Source organism: Schistocerca gregaria, chromosome 4, assembly GCF_023897955.1.
Source record: "Schistocerca gregaria isolate iqSchGreg1 chromosome 4, iqSchGreg1.2, whole genome shotgun sequence".
Taxonomy (NCBI): Eukaryota; Metazoa; Arthropoda; class Insecta; order Orthoptera; family Acrididae; genus Schistocerca; species Schistocerca gregaria.
In genome coordinates, this window is record NC_064923.1 from 453,008,605 (window position 1) to 453,027,883 (window position 19,279).

The window sequence follows — 19,279 nt, forward strand, 5'->3', positions numbered from 1 at the left end:
TGACAAAACTAAGATAAACCACGTCCAGACGTCGTAGTGTTGGGCGGTCACCCCTCATGACAGATGTCGGGCGTCGTACGCTGGGCAGACTGGTAAAATAGGACAGGCAGCGAACTGTGGCGGAACTAACATCAGAGTTTAATGCTGGGCAGAGTACACGTGTGCCTGAACACAAAGTCCACCGAACCCTCCTGACGATGGGCCTCCGCAGCTGACGACCAGTGCGTGTGCCAATGTTAACACCACGACATTGGCGACTACGACGGAAATGGGCATGTGACCATCTGCACTGGACATAGGTGCAGTGGCAGAGAGTTGCAGGGTCTCTTGAATCCTGATACAGTCCTCATCACGCTGATGGAAGTGTGGGAATCCGTCGTCTTCCAGAAGAATAGCACCTTGACTACTGTACTGTGGGATGGAGACATTCTGGCGGCAGCTCCATTACGCTCTGGGGAACATTCACGTGGGCATCCATGGGTCCAGTGAAGTTCGTGTAGAAGTATCGTGCACTGGCTGCAGACCATGTACAGCCCATCATGACGAGCGTGTTTCCCGAAGGCAGTGTCGTTTTCCAACAGGATAATGACCAATGTCACAAGGCCAGGAATGGGATGGAGTCATTCGAGGAACACAGTGGCGAATTCCAATTGATGTGCTGACTCCTCAACTAGCCCGATCCGAACCCAATTGAAAGCATATGGAATGTGCTTGATTTGGCGTCAGAGCTCATCGCTCCTTCCCCGAAATTTGTGGGGCTTAGGTGACTTGGGTGTGTAGATGTAATGCAACTCCCTCCCGCAACCTACCAAGGCCTCGCTGCTTCCATGCCATGAAGCGTCGCTGCTGTTATCCGTACCAGAGATGGACACACCAGCTATTAGGTGGGTGGTCATAATGTTCTGGCTGATCAGTGTACGTTTAGAAGGACTTCTACACAGAACAGAGAAAACATGTCAATTACTTTACAATTTTAAACCATGTAGCTTCTGCAAGATAATATGGCCCTGCAAGCAAACCCGTAAACTGTATGGAAAATAAGAATCTGGCAATCTAAATAGAGTTCTCCAGTCACTACTGTTCCAACAGCAGATATCGAGGGCGGCTCTTGCGAAACGAGCTACCTCCGGCCTGACGTGGCGATCTCCAAAATCGGGGGCGCAGAGAATGCGATGCGGCGCGGGGCGGGACGCGACGTTTCCCTGGCCGGAAGCGGCCATCCTGTGCAGGGGCAGCCAGCCCTTGGCTTTGGCAGACAAGCCGGTGGAGCAGCGAGCTGCCGTGTGCATATTCCGCAGGCGCAGCGCTCTGACGCGTTGCCGCCAACTCCACTTCAGACCTCGTTTACGTTTTCCCAGAAACTTGCTACGGAGATCTGTCGGCGTATGAAGCTAGCGCGCATATAGGAGGGCTGAAAGGAATACGATAATCCTCTCTCTCGAAATTACAACCGAATTATGAAAACAGGGGCGCCCAGTATCGCAAGTACTACACTACTGGCCATTAAAATTGCTACACCACGAAAATGACGTACTACAGACGTGAAATTTAACAGACAGGAAGAAGATGCTGTGATATGCAAATGTTTAGCTTTTCAGAGCATTCACACAATGTTGGCGCCGGTGGCGACACCTACAACGTGCTGACATGAGGAAAGTTTCCAACCGATTTCCCATACACAAATAGCAGTTGCCTGGTGAAACGTTGTTGTGATGCGTCGTGTAAGGAGGAGAAATGCATACCATCACATTTCCGACTTTGATAAAGGTCGGATTGTAGCCTATCTCGATTGCGGTTTATTGAATCGCGACATTGCTACTAGCGTTGGTCGAGATCCAATGACTGTTAGCAGAATATGGAATCGGTGGATTCAGGAGGGTAGTACGGAACGCCGTGCTGCATCCCAACGGCCTCGTATCACTAGCAGTCAAGATGACAGGCACCTTATCCGCATGGCTGTAACGGATCGTGCAGCCACGTCTCGATCCCTGAGTCAACAGATGGGGGGGTTTGCAAGACAACAACCATCTGCACGAACAGTTCGACGACGTTTGCAGCAGCATGTACTATCAGCTAGGAGACCATGGCTGCGGTTACCCTTGACGCTACATCACAGACAGGAGCGCATGCGATGGTGTGCTCAACGACGAACCTGGATGTACGAATGGGAAAACGTCATTTTTTCGGATGAATCCACGTTCTGTTTACAGCACCATGATGGTTGCATCCGTGTTTGGCGACATCGTAGTGAACACACATTGGAAGCGTGTATTTGTCATCGCCACACTGGCGTATCACCCGGCGTGATTGTATGGAGTGCCACTGGTTACACGTCGCGGCCATCTCTTGTTCGCATTGACGCCACTTTGAATAGTGGACGTTGCATTTCAGATTTGTTACGACCCGTGGCTCTACCCTTCATTCGATCCCTGCGAAGCCCTACATTTCAGCAGGATAATGCAAGACCGCATGTTGTAGGTCCTGTATGGGCCTTTCTGGATACAGAAAATGTTCGACTGCTGCCCTGGCCAGCACCTTCTCCAGATCTCTCACCAATTGAAAACGTCTGGTCAATGGTGGCCGAGCAACTGGCTCGTCACAATACGCCAGCCACTACTCTTGATGAACTGTGGTATCGTGTTGAAGCTGCATGGGCAGCTGTACCTATACACGCCATCCGTGCTCTGTTTGACTCAATGCCCAGGCGTATCAAGGCCGTTATTACGGCCAGAGGTGGTTGTTCTGGGTACAGATTTCTCAGGATATATGCATCCAAACTGAGTGAAAATGTAATCACAAGTCAGTTCTAGTATGATATATTTGTCCAATCATTTGTCCAATCGTTTGTCATCTGCATTTCTTCTCGGTATAGCAATTTTAATGTCCAGTATTGTACTTAAACCTAACTAACCTAAGGACATCACACATATCCACGCCTGAGGCAGGATTCGAACCTGCGATCGTAGCGGTCGCGCGGTTCCAAACTGAAGCGCCTAGAACCGCTCGGCCACACCGGCCGGCCCATCTAACCCAATCAGCAAATTCCGGTACAGGGTGGTTCTAATTCAATTTTCCCTATTTAACATGTTATAACACGGAAACTAATTACCGTACGAGTACCAAACTTAGTAGCATTAATGTCCAGAGTATGGGGTGCATGATTTCCATGCGTCACAGCGCCACCGTCCAGTTGCAAGTATGGCCACCAGGTGCGGTGGTCAGTCATCGTGATTCATAGTCTAACACACCTGACCTGTAGCAGTGCGCTTGTTGAGATGTCAACATGAGCTTGGGCAAAAGGAGCTCTATTGTCCCTATTATCTAATAGTGAAGCTCTATTATCAAAACAACAGTAAGGCCACAGCTGCATTTCGAGGATATCGCCGGCTGAAAAGATTACGGACGAGTCCTCTTTCTCCACCTGCTGTGCGGAGCATGATGAAGAAGTTCGAATTAACTGGAGAACTGGGCGTCGCTCTGGGAAGAGGCCGATGACCGGTTGCACCACACGTGATTCATGAAATCGCTGTTGCGGTGGCAGACAATGCTGCGCCCGACTCCCAATCGTCAGGTAGTGCTCGTTCAGTTGAGCATCCAGTGGTCCACTGTACGGAAGGTGCTTCGAACCATTCTCAAAGGATATCCGTGCAAGATCCATATCGTACAGCAGCTTGCACCAGAGGACGCACAACGACGTGTTTACTTCTCGCAAGCATTGAAGGTCACGAGGGCTGGCTGGCCATGGACCATCCTAGGGACAGACCAAGCTCGTTTTTTGTCTGACAGGTGCGGTGAACACGCAGAACTGCCGAGTGTGAGGATCTCCTCCTCCAGTCACCGTGCATGAAGTTCTAGGGAACTGATGACCTCAAAAGTTACGTACCATAGTGCTCAGAGCCATTTGAACCATAATAACCGTTCATCCTTGAATTCAGATTTTATGTTCTTTTATTGTCACGAAATAATGCAGAATATTTCCAGCTCGTGTGACGACTGATATGTGTTATATGTGAAAATAAAAAAAATCGTAAATTACCAGTCGTAAGGTATGTGAGATAAGAGGAAAAGCAATATATATATCAGTAGCTGTGTTGGAAGGTATCAGAGAGTTTGAAGTTGAAATAGTTAGGATATCTTCTATGTGAATGTGGATTATTCGATTCCATTAGTGCCTTGAAAACAGTTATATTCCAAACACTCGCTTTCCAAATTGTTAACAAGTTGGTTTGGTTACCCGAGAGAATTGCTTATTGTGCTATTGTCTAAGGAGGCCTTTATTTCATAGAGGTACCGATCTGATATGAAACAAGATACACTTTTACTGCACAGAATTTTCATTTTACAGAGAAATGATGATTTGTTAATATGTTATTTATTAAAACATGAATACGCAGATTTAATGTTCCACGATAATATTTATTTAATGTTCAGTTATGAACAGGATTTCGACTTCCTATCCCATCGTCAGATTGTTATACAGAGATATATGACTTTATGTCCATGTCGGTATAAAACAGAAGCATTACGTGGTACCCAAGGAGACTCTGGACAGATAAATCTTATATTACACTATATTGTACCCAAAGAGACTTTGAGTAAATAAATCTTATCTTATGCTGTATTCAAATATTAAAGAATATGAATGTTTAAGCCTAATATTTTGTACAAGTGGGTAATACCACAGACTACTATGTTATATGGCCAATTGGATGAAAGTGAGGAAAAGGCCGACAAAAGGATGGGAGGGGCGAGGGGAGAAGGGAGTGTATGGAATGTGAGTGTGGAACAGTTATAACAAGCTTAATATCTAGTGGTGAGAGAAATAAGAACTGCCTGCTGTTATTTTAATATGGTTTAATAATGTAACTGTGTTTGGTCAATAAGGACTACATCAGGATTCTTTGATTGGTGCTTATTAATGACCATAATTTCGAGTAATGTTGATTTTCTGCGTTTAGTTCCTCTATGGAGGACTCACATTTAATATCATATGAACGACATTCTTTCAGTGCACATTCAGCAAAGGTGGAAGATTTCTCTTTCAGCCTCCACCTCCTTTCACGCTCAGTCACTTTAGTACGGTTTCATATGATATTAAATGTGATGTTCTCCATAGAGGAACTAAAGGTATAAAATAAAATTACTCGAAATTCTGGTCATTAATAAACACAAATTAAAGAATCGTGCCTGGTCCTTATTGACCAAACACAGCCCCATTCGACTTAGACTTCGTAGACTTACGGAATATGTGATTCGATAATATTTTATTAGTTCATGGTTTTTTACACCGTGTCAACTATTCACTATGTTGTAAACCTATTGCCTGTTAAAAATACAGTTACTGAACTAGTTAATTCTGATCCAGTTGGGAACAAAGTAATACCTAATGGAGTAATACCTAATGTGGGCTGGTTAAGAGTTCGGCACTAGCATGATTGAGAAGCACTTGTGTGCAGACAGAGAGACAGAGTTGCAAGCTGACAGTGATTAAAGACAGACGTAAGTGCTTTGTTGACGTGGCATCCAGAATGTAGCAACGCATTGTGAATTTAGGAGCGGCCGTTTATTTGTGCTACAGGATAATGTTTAATCAAGAAGAATTGTAAAAACAGATTTTTATATGAAGAATTCTGTGTGGCAAAAATTAATACAAGTTGATCGTAAATGGAAGAACTACTTAAACCTACCTAAGCTAAGGACATCACACACATCCATGCCCGAGGCAGGATTCGAACCTGCAACCGTAGCGGTCGCGCGGTTCCAGACTGTAGCGCCTAGAACCGTTCGACCACCCCGACCGTCTGAACGGATATTATTTAACTTCTTGATATAGATTTAGAAAGCAATCACAGTGGACATATAAATCATAAAAAAATACTGAGTCCTTTTTAGCAATCAACACAATCTGATGGATACCCAGTCTAATAATAATTGCACCATGCATACCGCCAGTTCCGAAGCATTTCAGGCGACTTTGTTTACTTAATGGTTCATTTCCATGGACCTGTCCTTTTTATTGTTAGTTCGTGGCCACAGTAACATTTATAATGAGTTCTTACAAAATTATACAACAAAAATACTTTCGTCTTGGAGTAGGATTACCATACTCTAAAACCGCAAAATGAGTCTAGAGCTAGAATATATTTCTTTGTTTTAAATTGTAAAATGTATTATTTCCGTTCTCTTATCTGTAACGCAGCCCAGGTAATCAGCTCTATATTGGGATGATTTTTGGTTTTGAATAAGAAAGTACGATTGCTGTAAAACATTGACTATCATGTTCCTTTCAAGATCCAGACTAATCGCTTTAGTACTGCCGATTGAAACATGATTAGCTCAGCTTTATGTTGTGAAATGGCTATATTACACATGACACAAACACAGCTGGATGAACACACTAGTTCACTACAACTAATTGTATGGCACAAAAATAAATTATTACGTGAAAACAGCAAGCAGGGCGCCAAACACAACCAAGAAGCGTAGATATTTCAGCTAACTGTAAGCTAAAAAGATCGAAATATCGACTGTAACAATATAAATCGATATTTGTCGTTTTATTAACACACCGGTAACATGTGAAGTGTAAGCAAATAACAAATGATTTAAGTCAATAACCGAAAGAAAAAGTATATAAATTGTTGGCGAGACGAGATGAAAACAAAAATCAAAAATCTTAATTCCCAAAACTAAAAAATTCGGACATAAGCAGAAATCATAGAAATATATACAGACGCTACACTAAATGTCGAGAATGCGGACACTTGCGCATAAATACAGACGTATTGTGACCGTATCTCTGATTCCTATTAGATTACTTAGCTTTAAAGACTATTTCAGTTTCATCTAACGGATTTTCACGATAGTTCACGCATAACTACTCTAAAGTTTGGCCAGGTGGCTCTGCATTAGCTCACAGTCGTGCAAATTATTAGTTCAAGAAACAGATCATAGGTGTCGGTCGCGTAACTCAAAGTCGCTACATCTCTTACTAGAACTCCTGATGCTCTGTTACTTCTCACGTGGAATCTGGATAGCAGCTCTGAACGGCAGTCCCGTTGTCCGCAGGTGCACCTGATCTGCATGCCGCCGAGCAGCGAGAACATCTGCAAGCAGTCGTCGCAGTTCCACTTCGTCAACGACTACCTGTACCGGCCCATCAACGCGGAGGAGGTGCAGAACAAGCCGAACGTGACTCTGCGCTACTCGGACCGCTACTACCCGGACAACTTCTACGAGGAGGAGAGCCTGCACCAGCAGCCGGCGCCCATCCGCGCGTCTGCCGCGCCGCCCCCGCCGCCCCCGGCCGCCGCCCCCGTGCTGCGCGGCCGCCCCCAGGTGCCGCAGTTCCGCCCCCAGTCGGCCCCTCACCAGGTCTTCCACTCGCCCGAGGAGGTCAACATCCCGCTGCAGCAGCGCAGGCCCTCGGGCCCGCCCCCAGCACCCGTCAGGGGCGGCTTCGGCCCCCAGCACGATGACGAGTACGAGTACGACGACCTGCCCTTCCGCCAGGGCTAGAAGCGCCCTCCTGTCACAGCCAGGATGCGACTTCGCGTCCCGCACTGGACTTGAAAAGGCGGGCAGACTGTTCCCCGTGCAGTCGGCATCGACGGACACTGTGGAATGCCTTTGTGCGTGTGTGCAGTTACATGCGGAACTCTCCAAACCAATCGATTCTCCCCCGAGACACCGCGGCAGTTCTCGCGAATCTCGCATACCAAGTCGACTCATTCAATCAGCTCTTGTTATGTAATTTACAAACTTCCCTCCTCACTCTTGACTGATTCTCTTATATGCAGTCGCTGAGCAGCTTCCTCCTTAAACGTAACAGTACTGATGACCCATTCCAGGAAATATCATCATTTTCGTTATGCATCCTCTAATTGCCATATCGACATCTATATCTGCATGATTATTCTGGAAATATTATCATTTTCGTTATGTATTCTCTAATTGCCATATCTAAATCTATATCTGCAAGATTATTCAGCAATTCCCAACCAGAGGGTGCGTGGAGCCGCTTTCATATTATTTCTCTATTTCTCCATTCGCGAATAGCACATGGGTCAACATGCATGCGTAAACCTTTTCGTATGGACTAGTTTATCTCATTTTATCACGACGTAGATGGGAGTCAACAAAATATTTTGTCATTCAGAGGAGAAATTTGTTGATTGTAACTTCGTAAAAAAATTTCGTCGCAGCTAAAAACGCCTTTGTTTTAATGATTGCCATCCCGACATGCTTAATATATCCGTGACACTCTCGCCACTACTTAGCGGTTATACAAAAAGATCTGCCCTTCTTTGAACATACTGCATGTCCTCCGTCAATGACACAGTAGGATGAATATGTGAAATCTTCCGTTGCTCTTTACCCGAAAAAACGTGTTTATGAATTGAATATCCTACTGAAATTTGTTTACGTTAGCGATCCCTTTCCACAAAACAAAACTTTTCTCTCGTAACAAAATAGATAGATGATTCAGTGTACCGCTTCCAAGCAAACAGTTTGCGTCAAAATCAAGAACTCAGTATTTCTTTCCTTATATTTACAGTACATTACAGTATGTCGACAGTTTGGAAAAGGTTTCACTTCAGAAGTACCTCCAAATAATCTATAGTTGCTGCAAAATATTTTTAGGTAGCCATCATTTCTGCAGCAAATTTCACTTAGGTCACCTACAATTGTTTTTAATCGTTAACAAATAGGTGGAAACATAGACCATCAGATACTAAAACGCAGCATACCATTCTCATTATGAGTTTTGGAGGAAGCTACTCTGCTCTGCTCAGTCCCGCCCATTATGTCGCCTGGGCGCCCCGGTACACCATTTTCAACGTTAACAGCTCTTTAACATCTACTGTACAAATTAATTTATTGGTACTTAGAGTTAAGCTATGTGTGTATGTATGTGTGCCCTTGTATTCCTCAGAACTTCATCGTTAATCCTTACCTGTATCATCGTGATCCCCATTAATTTATCCCCTGTGATTTTACTCTTAAGAATATTCAAGTATGTACTCGTGCTTTAGTTAAATAAAAGCATGGTGCCTATAAGTTTTGAAACGAGATTACTAGAAACTGTTTTACCTGAGGAAGATAAAGTACTCATAGTATTTTTACCTTTAACCTAACGCCCGAAAAAACTTCCAGAATATCAAGAAAAACTCACCAAAAACTCTATATAAACGTGAAAAATTGTGAAAAATTCTAGAGAAGAGGAGCTACCTACTTACCGTGTAAGCTTAGACAGAAACTGGCATTCTTGGGTATGATGCTTCTTAGAAGATTGCAGATTAAGGAGCGTGATGTGGGTGCAATATGTTCAGTGTATCTTTTACATTATACGGCTGAACTGTTACAGTAATCGACACGAAGATTAGAACTAGACAAACAGTTTACAAACTTAGATATCTTAGTTACCGACATTTACCACTATTAACAACCAACAGCGCATGTACTCCATGTATCCATAGGAGAATTTCGTATCTACAAGAAATACTCCCAACATTTCAAACAACAAGAAGCAGTGTATTCCATAAAGGACGAGAACCTGTTAGGTCTTGAACAATAGTTTCATACAAACAGAAAAGATTAAACCATTCAAGTTTCTAGGCTACACCACTTTTCAAGAGGAAATGGACATTGGAAGTTAAATAAGAAGATTGAATTACTTTGTATAAAAAGAATAAGATAAGAAGGACGATTACGATGACCATGAGTAATCCTAAGCAACTATCCGGAAGTGAACTGTAATTCTACCGAAAGAGAAAGAAAGAAAGAATGAGAGATACAGGCAACTAATATTTAAGAACAGAATCGAATGTAAGTAGAAATAAAAACTTAATTACGAACATTAAGTTTTATACAACACATAGAGTACTTTACATTTGTTGGAGAACAATCTACTATCGACACATTATTTCCCTAGTTCATATTATGATTCATTATAAAGCTAGTGACTGCCTCTTGTTTTCCTTCATGACACCATTGGGTGTTTTCCGAGATGTTTGTACATGGTTCTGTGTTGATTCACCATCATGTTTAAATTCAGACTTACATAAACGGCAGACTAAGTAGACGCGTTTGTGACAACAGTCACAAATCTAACAGATATAGCTGTAATTACACTATCCAATGGCATAAGGAAAATTTCGTCTACCAGACTCAGTAATGGGAGAAAACTTAAACTTACTGAAACACATGGTCGTAGGCCATTAAGCAGGTTTTTACCCGTCAACAAAGTGATTGTTGAACTTCATCTGCATAGATCTATGTGGATGCAATAACCTACGAAAACCGTAGGAAATGCATAAAGGAAACTTCCTGGTGAAGGTAATGTTGACATAGCTCAGTGCTAAAGGATCTTAAAACATGGACTAATAATCATCGATCACATGTAATTTAGTCCGAGTTAATTAGCTAGTTATCCATTTCATGGATCACTTTGTATGATATATCAAGATGACGCAAAACAAATCATTTTACAGAACATTAACTTAATTAGTGTTTCAATATGGCTATACGCCGACCCATTGCAGATGAGATCGTATAATAGCAAACAAGTTTAGTTTAATAACACAAGTAAATATTTAATACCTTCGCACTAAATAAGATAAAAGTTTCTAAATAAGTATTCTTCTAAAGAATAGGACTTTCAGATTCTTTCCAAACCTAGCTTTGCTGTTTGTCAAACACTGAACATCATTGGATAAATGATCAAAGAACTTGGTAGCACCATTACTCATCGCGTTCTGAGGTACAGTGAATTTTAATTAAGAATAATGGAGGTCTTTTTTCTGTAGTATTGTAACTACCAATGTCGTCATTCGTTCTAAACTCTACTGGACTACTTACAACAAATTTCATGAAAGGGTAATATATACTATGATGCTGTAGTTCAAATACACAACTTCTTAAGTTGTCTACAAGATCATCGAGGGTGAGCATCACATACCCATTTATTATTCTCATGGCACACTTTTGTGCAATGAAGTCTTTCTGCCTTAAAGATGAGGTGTCCGTAAATGATTTCCGTCTGCGATACTGAATGAAAATAAGCGTAATATATTAACTTACTGATTCGTCTCATTCTAGTCTTGCAATAACGCAAACTGCTAATATTTCTGCAGTGAGATGTTTTAGAAACTATAAAACGTGTTTTTCCTATTTAAACCTTCACTAATATCTACAGCCAAAATTTTGAAGATTCTCTTTTGCTTAATAATTAAATATGCTCCGTTTTCTTAAAACTAAGGATTTTCAGAAAGCCAGCCAATAACCTGAACACATTACTTACAATTTCATCTGTTGCCTTGTGTTTATTGTGACTGGTTATAATAGTTCTACCACATGCAAAACTACACTGCTTGGTGTGTGTTAAACAGAACATCATCAACAAGTTTCAGAAACAACGAACCCTGCGGAACTCCACTAACAGTTCCTTCTATCCACGCTCCGCATAAGAAACATCAAGACAAATTGTCTACAGGTGATGAATTTCTTTGTTTTTTTTTTTTTTTTTAAGCTTGAGGTGAGAAGTCTGTCATGATGGTGCTGAGTTCCATGCAATAAGACGTGTTTTATGTAAAGAGAACAGTAACTGTAAAGCGTTGTGTAGCGTTATGTAGCTCCTTTTTGGACGGTCATATCGTGGTTATTGGATTTAAGATAATGAATTTAATCTATGAAAGGAGAAAACATAAAAACACAGTAAATAAAACGAGTGAAAGGGAATACAAACGCCTAAAAAATGATATTGGCAGGAAGTACAAACTTCCTAAGTCAGAATGGCTAGAGGAAATTGTAAGGATATAGGATAGAAGCACATATCACTAGGGGTAACATAGATACCGCCTACAGGAAAATTAGTGAGACGTTTCGAGAAAAGAGAACAACCTGTATGAATATCAAGAGTTGAGATGGAAAACCAGTCTGAAGAATAGAAGGGAAAGTAGAAAGATGGAAGGAGTATATAGAGGGTCTATACAAGGGAGAGGTACTTGAGGGCATTATTATGAAAATAGGACAGGACGTAGAGGAAGATGAGGAGGGAGAAGAATTGGACAAAGCACTGAAAGACTTAATTCGGAACAAGGACCTGGGAGTAGACAACATTCCTTTATAGCTACTGATAGCCCTGGGAGAGCCAGCCTGACAAAACTCTTCCATTTGGTGAGCAAGATGTATGAGAAAGGCGAAATACCCTTAGACTTCGAGAAGAATATAATAATCCCGATTCCAAAGAAAGGAGGTGCTGATAGGCGTGAAAATTACCGAACTATCAGTTTATTAAGTCACGAATGCAAAATACTAACACGAATCCTTTACAGAAGGATGGAAAAACTGGTAGAAGCCGACCTCGGGGAAGATCAGTTTGTATTCCAGAGAAATGTAGGAACACGTGAGGCAATACTGACCCTGCGACTTGTCATATAAGATAGGTTAAGGAAAGGCAGACCTTCATTTATAGTATTTCTAGACTTAGAGAAAGCTTTTGACAATGTTGATTGGAACACTCTCTTTCAAATCCTTAAGGTCAAAATGGGTAACACACAGGGAGCGAAAGGCTATTTACAATTTGTACAGAAACCAGACGGCAGTTATAAGTGTCGAGGGGCACAAAAGGGAAGCAGTGGTTGAGAAGAGGATGAGACAGGGTTGTAGCCAATCCCTGCTGTTACTGAATCTGTATTTTAAGCAAGCAGTAGAGGAAACGAAAGAAAAATTTGGAGTAGGAATTAAAGTCCATGGAGAAGAAATAAAAACTTTGAGATTTGCTGATGATATTGTAAATCTATCACAGCAAAGGACTTGGAAGAGCAGTTGAACGGAGTGGACATTGTCTTGAAAGGAAAACATAAGACGAACATCAACAAAATCAAAATAAGGATAATGGAATGTAGCAGAATTAAATCAGGTGATGCTGGGGGAATTAGATCAGGAAATGAAACAATTGAAGTAGTAAACGAGTTTTGCTATTTGGGAAGCAAAATAACGGATGATGGAAGAAGTAGAAAGTATATAAAATGTAGACTGGCAACGAAAAGAAACGCCTTTCTGAAGAAGAGAAGTTTGTTAACATCGAGTATACATTTAAGTATCAGGGAGTCGTTTCTGAAAGTATTTGTAAGGAGTGTAGCAATGTATGGAAGTGAAACATGGACGATAAATAGTTTGGACAAGAAGAGAATAGAAGCTTTCGAAATGTGATGCTACAGAAGAATGCTGAAGATTAGATGGGTAGATCACATAACTAATGAGGAGGTATTGAATAGAATCGGGGAGAAGAGGAGTTTGTGACACAACTTGACAAGAAGAAGGGACCGATTGGTAGAGCATGTTCTGAGGTATCGAGGGATCACAAATTTAGCGTTGGAGGGCACCGTGGAGGGTAAAAATCAGAGAGGGAGACCAAGAGATGAATACAGTAAGCAAATTAAGAAGGCTGCACGCATCGGTAGTTACTCGGAAACGTAGAAGCTTGCACAGGATAGAGTAGCATGGAGAGCCGCATCAAACCAGTCTTTAGACTGAAGACCACAACAACAACAACATCGTGGTTTATAGTGTATTTTTGATAATGCTAATAGCAATGCTTACTTACATGGTATGTTCTTCAATTTTAGATCTTCAAGCTAATATTGCTCTAGCATGTTCTAACATTCCTCCTCCCGGCGTTACATTATATTTGTCTACTGACCGCGGGGATGAAATAACGGGTAGTCCCTGGCCTCGTCAACTACTAAATATTACCTAACCACTGTGATCTGACTTAGTTAATAATCAGTTCCCACCTCCAGAAAGAAAAGAAAGGTAAGAAGAAGGAAGGACACGGTATGACATCTCGTTGACGACTAGCTCATTGGAGACCGAACACAACCTCAGACAGAAGAAGTGATAAGGCAAATTTTGCAGCAGCACTGGGCATGCAAGTGGCTGGGTGTTTTTTGAGAGCAAATATATTATCCTATACAACACAATTTTATTACAAATATAAACCAAAATTATCTTATCATAAGAAATGTGCCTAGAGCCAAGAAAGAAAAATAATGATGTAAGAATAAAATACACCCAATAGCTAAATTTCAACCAACTGAAAAAATAGATGCAACGTTTTCAGTAAGTAAAATCAGTAGCAAATTTTAGGCAGTACAAACTGCAACAAGCAAACTAAAGTAGCCTGCATGTCATTCCACGAACCCGCAAAATGAGATATCAGTATCCTTAATATGTTTCCTTGAATTCTCAGTTCGAATATAATAAATTTATTTGGGAGGGCAAGGTCTGTGCCCAGAAATCAGCACAGCTATAGAAAGTATCACTCGTGTGAAACTTAATTTGTCCTTTTCTCAGACGAGATCCTGCGGACCATGGATGAAGGCCAACAGGTAGATTCCAAATTTCGTAAGCTTTTGACAATGTTAACGAAGGTATAAGGTTCCCAAGTATGTGAGTGCCTCGAAAACTTCTTAAGTAATAGAAACCAGAATGTTGTCGTCTGCGGCGAGAGTTCATCAGAGACAAGGGCGTCGTCAGGCGTGCCCCAGGGAAGTGTGGTGGAACCTCTGTTATTTTCTATATACCCAACTGAGCTGGCGGATAGCGTAACCAGCAGTTTTCTGAGTGAGTGTATGAGGATACAAGACGACTTAGACCAAATTTCTAGTCGGTGTGGTGAATGGGAGCTTGCTCTAAATGTAGATAAATATAACTTACTGAACATGAGTAGGACAAAAAACCCGTAATGTTCAAACACAGCATTAGCTGGTTCAAATGGCTCTGAGCACTATGGGACTTAACTTCTGTGGTCATCAGTCCCCTAGAACTTAGAACTACTTAAACCTAACCAACCTAAGGACTTCACACACATCCATGGCCGAGGCAGGATTCGAACCTGCGACCGTAGCAGTCCCGCGGTTCCGGACTGCGCGCCTAGAACCACTAGACCACCGCGGCCGGCACAGCATTAGTAATGTGCTGTTTGACACAGTGCCTTCGAATAAATAGCTAGGCGTAACGTTGCAAAAAATGTGAAATGGAATGACCACGTAAGGATTGTAGTTGGGAAGGCGAATGGTAGACTTCGGTTTAGCAGGAGAATTTTTAGGAAAGTGTGGATCCTCTGTGAAAGAGACCTCATATAGGACAGTGTTTGGGATCCGCACCAGGTCGGATTAAAGGAAGACCGACGCAATTCAGAGGCGGGCTGTTAGTTTTGTTGCCTGTAGGTTCGAAGAACATGCAAATATTACTGAGATGCTTCGGGAACTCGAACAGGAATCACTGGAGGAAAGGCGACGTTCTCCTCGAGAAGCGCTATTGAAAAAATTTACAGGACCTGCATTTCAGGCTGACTGCAGAACGATTCTACTGCCGCCGACGTACATTTCGCGTAAGGACCACGGACGCAGAATTAGAGACATTAGGGCTCGTACGAAGGCATATAGACAGTCATTTTTACCTCGCTATATCTGCGAGTGGAACAAGAAATAAAATAATTAGTAATGCTACAGTGTATCCTCGGCCACGCACCATAAGGTGGCTTGCGCAGTATGAATGTAGATTTAGAGGTTGACTCGTTAAGCGTCGCCATATGGCACATACAACCAACTAAATGTAAACTACGACAGAGCAGACGGCTGTCAAAAATATAAGAGTGTTTGAGTTGGGGAATGTTAAGTATGCGGCACACAGAATCCTGCAGGGGCCGCTACCCCTGTGTTGTCCTACAACTCGACGGATAGCGCGTTGCTCACTTCCTCGCTCGTCCTCCACCTAAGCTGCCTGCGCCAAGCGTCTTCCTAGCGCCGCTGACCAAGTTAAAAGTTGCCTGTCACATTTACAATTTCCACTGCTGAATTATTTCATGTGCTGCTAACTCGCAGGTATACTACAAAAATATGTGTACATTCTGCACCGAGATATCGATTTCTCAAATCATTATTGTCTTTGGCAGGTTGGGTGAGGTGAGTGATCTCTATATTTTATTTATTTATTTATTTATTTAACCATATGACCTGAATGACGAAGTACACCTGGCTGAGCGAGCCGTTGACTGTCTCCGTCGCCATATCGTGATTAGGCAAGAAACTGGATGTGCCATTTCATTTCGAAAGGCAGTACTTGTTTTCGATCTGTAGTATCTACATTATTGCCCATGATAAAAGCGACTATGTTAACATTAAAGCTACGATCTAAGAATTTCGTTTTACGCTCATGAAAACTAATGTTTAATGTAATGCACCATCCAGTCACAATAATGTGATCACCGAATATCGTCGACTATGTTTGCCGTCAACATGCGATAGCAGTGGGAGGATGCATAAATCGCGTCGGAGGGACGCTGAAAACAGGACAGTCGTTATCGTAATGAGATCGTCGTCGTAATGCGAAAACAGTGCGATTTATCTGATGTCCAAAAACGCATGATCATTGGCTTTCGGGACAAGAGTGGAAGCATTTCCGAAACGGCTAATGTGTAAACTGTTCCTGTGCCGCATGCGTGGCAAATGGCGCTACCCAAAACCAGGACCAAGAATACTAGGGTGCACCACGGGTAGTAGATGAGAGGTGAATGACTGCTGCGGAGATATGTTTGAGCAGACAGATGTGCAACTGTTGCGCAACTGACTGTGCAGCTTAACCAAGGGGTTGCCAACAGTACCTTCTCAACGACTATTCAGCGAAAATTGTTGCGTATGGGCCTCTGTAGCAGGTACCTGGTTCAGGAACCCATTCTGACTGCTGTTCATAGGCGACAAAGGTTGGAATTAGCACGCCAGTATCGTACTTAGACGTCCACTGAATGGTAACAGGTGACCCATTCAGGTGGATCACGTTTTGTGCTCTATCAGACAGATGGCCGTTGGCGTCTACGGAGTGTAGCGTCTGAAAACAAACACCCTACAACGAGGATAGAGTATTACGTTCTGGGGAATGTTTATGTGGCATTCCCTGGGTGATCTCGTCATTCTGGAAGGCACAATGGGTCATATCAAGTACGCATTTATCGTTCAGGACCATGTCCACCCACGCATGCAGTTTTTCTTTTCCTCGGCACGATGGCCTTTACCAGCAGGACAATGTAACGTGTCACACAGTTTGCAATGCACTTGCGTGGTTCGAAGAGCACCAGCGTGAGTTTACCGTACTCCCCTGGCCGCCGAACTCACCAGGAACCATCTCGATCGCGCTATTCGCGCCATGAATCAAATGGTTCAAATGGCTCTGAGAACTGTGCGGCTTAAGATCTGAGGTCATCAGTCCCTAAGTAAGGACATCACATACATCCATGCTCGAGGAAGGATTCGAACCTGCGACCGTATCGGTCGCGCGGTTACGGACTGAAGGGCCTAGAACCGCTCAGTCACAGGAGCCGGCCGCGCCATGAATCCTCACGCGAGAAAACTAGAGCAGTCGGCCACCGCTCTGGAGTCTGCATGGTTCCACACCCCTTTCCATGCCTTCCAGAACCTTCTGGCCCTCTTCCTGCACGTCTCGCGCTGCAAAAGGTGGTTATTCAGGTTTATGACAGGTGGTCACACTAATGAAACTGAAAATGTATAATGTATCTCCAAACGAAACAATATTTTTCCCACAGGTAAGGAATAGTTTTCTTTAATGCAATGCACCTTTCGGCGCTGAATTATCTTTTATATCACAAAGAAGTAATAGGGTTTATTTAAACTTGAATATGGATATTCATAAATGAATGCGGATTATTACGAAATTCAAGATTTTTGTTTAGAGACATGGTATTAAATTGCCAAAATTACTTCTCAGACTGATAGACTGACACGAAAATTGTATTCTCTTCTTCCACTGTACATAATGCCCGTACACCAAAGCGGAACGTCAACGAAATCAGTAAGTTTAAAGTGATCTCTTTTTTAATGAAAGTTAACAGATATCAACAGTAATATTCCAAGTGAAACCATCATTTATCTGTTTACTTTTTTCCATTTGTACAATGACGAATACGGCAAACATTTAGCATGAACAAGGATGCTGAAACGATATAACACAAAAATACTCTGTAAAGATCAAATATGAACTTTATTTTTTCAATACCGTTCATGCTCCAGTGTTACATCTGTTCTTTAAGAGCACTTACAAAGTAATTCATCGAATAGTTTCTCTTCTTCCTTCTCCTGCAAACTCTTCTTCTCAATAACTGCACAACATCTGGTTAAAAATATGAACGATTCAACGGTTTTATCAGTCATTTCTAATTGTGACTGACTTTCAAACTGCTTAGATGTCTTGCACCTCTGAGAGGAGTGAAAGAAGAATGGAATCCTAGCAGCACAAACATGAAACTAAGCTTGCACGCCGCGCGGGATTAGCCGAGCGGTCTAAGCGCTGCAGTCATGGACTGTGCGGCGGATCCCGGCGGAGGTTCGAGTCCTCCCTCGGGCATGGGTGTGTGTGTATGTTTGTCCTTAGGATAATTTAGGTTAAGTAGTGTGTAAGCTTAGGGACTGATGACCTTAGCAGTTAAGTCCCATAAGATTTCACGCACATTTGAACATTTTTTTTTTAAGTTTGCGCAGTACTAATTAGAAAATGCGTTTATCTGAAAAGAAATACAAGATTTATGTGGCGAAAAATTCAAGTGATTAATTTGCTCAACATGACCACAAGTTTCTACACTACAATGGTGAGTTTTTATTCTGATCTGTCGTCTTGGCAGTTTTTTCTTGGGCATTAAACGTGCTGAAAACGTAAACTGTGGTGACACTGCTTCTGGTCTGAGACATCTTCTCGAAGTAACAGGTCTTACTAAACGGTCTTCTTCCAAGAACTGATTTCCACACGAAAACTGCCCCTTTTAGGCGTAAAGACGTTACGTTTAGTGGCAGTGATCCATTGCTTTAAGAAGTTTTTTTTCCCCTTGCGGAGGAAACCTGTTCGAAACAGAACAAACAGTGTAACATGCATGACAATGCTGAAGATATTTAAGAGGTACTTGCCATTTCTAGACCTTCACTCGTTAACTTTTCGAAAATAAATTACTTTCCTTGCTACGAACGCTCTTAACGATGGACCTCCGCAACCGACGACCCTTGCGTGTGCCAATGTTAATACTACAATATCGGCAACCACGACTGAAACTGGCACGTGACCGTCGGCATTAGACGTTCACTCAGTGGCAGAGCATTGTATGATTTGATGAATGCCGATGCCTTCTTCATCATGCCGATGAGAGGACGCGAACCCATCTTGCAGGAGAACGGCTCCTTGACACCTGTACTGCGAGACAGAGAAGCTGGTG

At 42.4% G+C, this 19,279-nt stretch overlaps 1 protein-coding gene across 1 annotated transcript in view; it reads left to right on the forward strand.

Moving 5' to 3' along the window:
• Positions 1-9,074, forward strand: part of LOC126266935 (bromodomain-containing protein 4-like) — a 59,655-nt gene extending 50,581 nt beyond the window's left edge. The window contains exon 5 of the mRNA XM_049971627.1: positions 7,069-9,074. Coding sequence (XP_049827584.1) covers positions 7,069-7,518 — 450 coding nt within the window. The 3' untranslated portion in view covers positions 7,519-9,074. The remainder of the gene's footprint in view (positions 1-7,068) is intronic.
• The last annotated feature ends 10,205 nt before the right edge of the window (positions 9,075-19,279 follow it).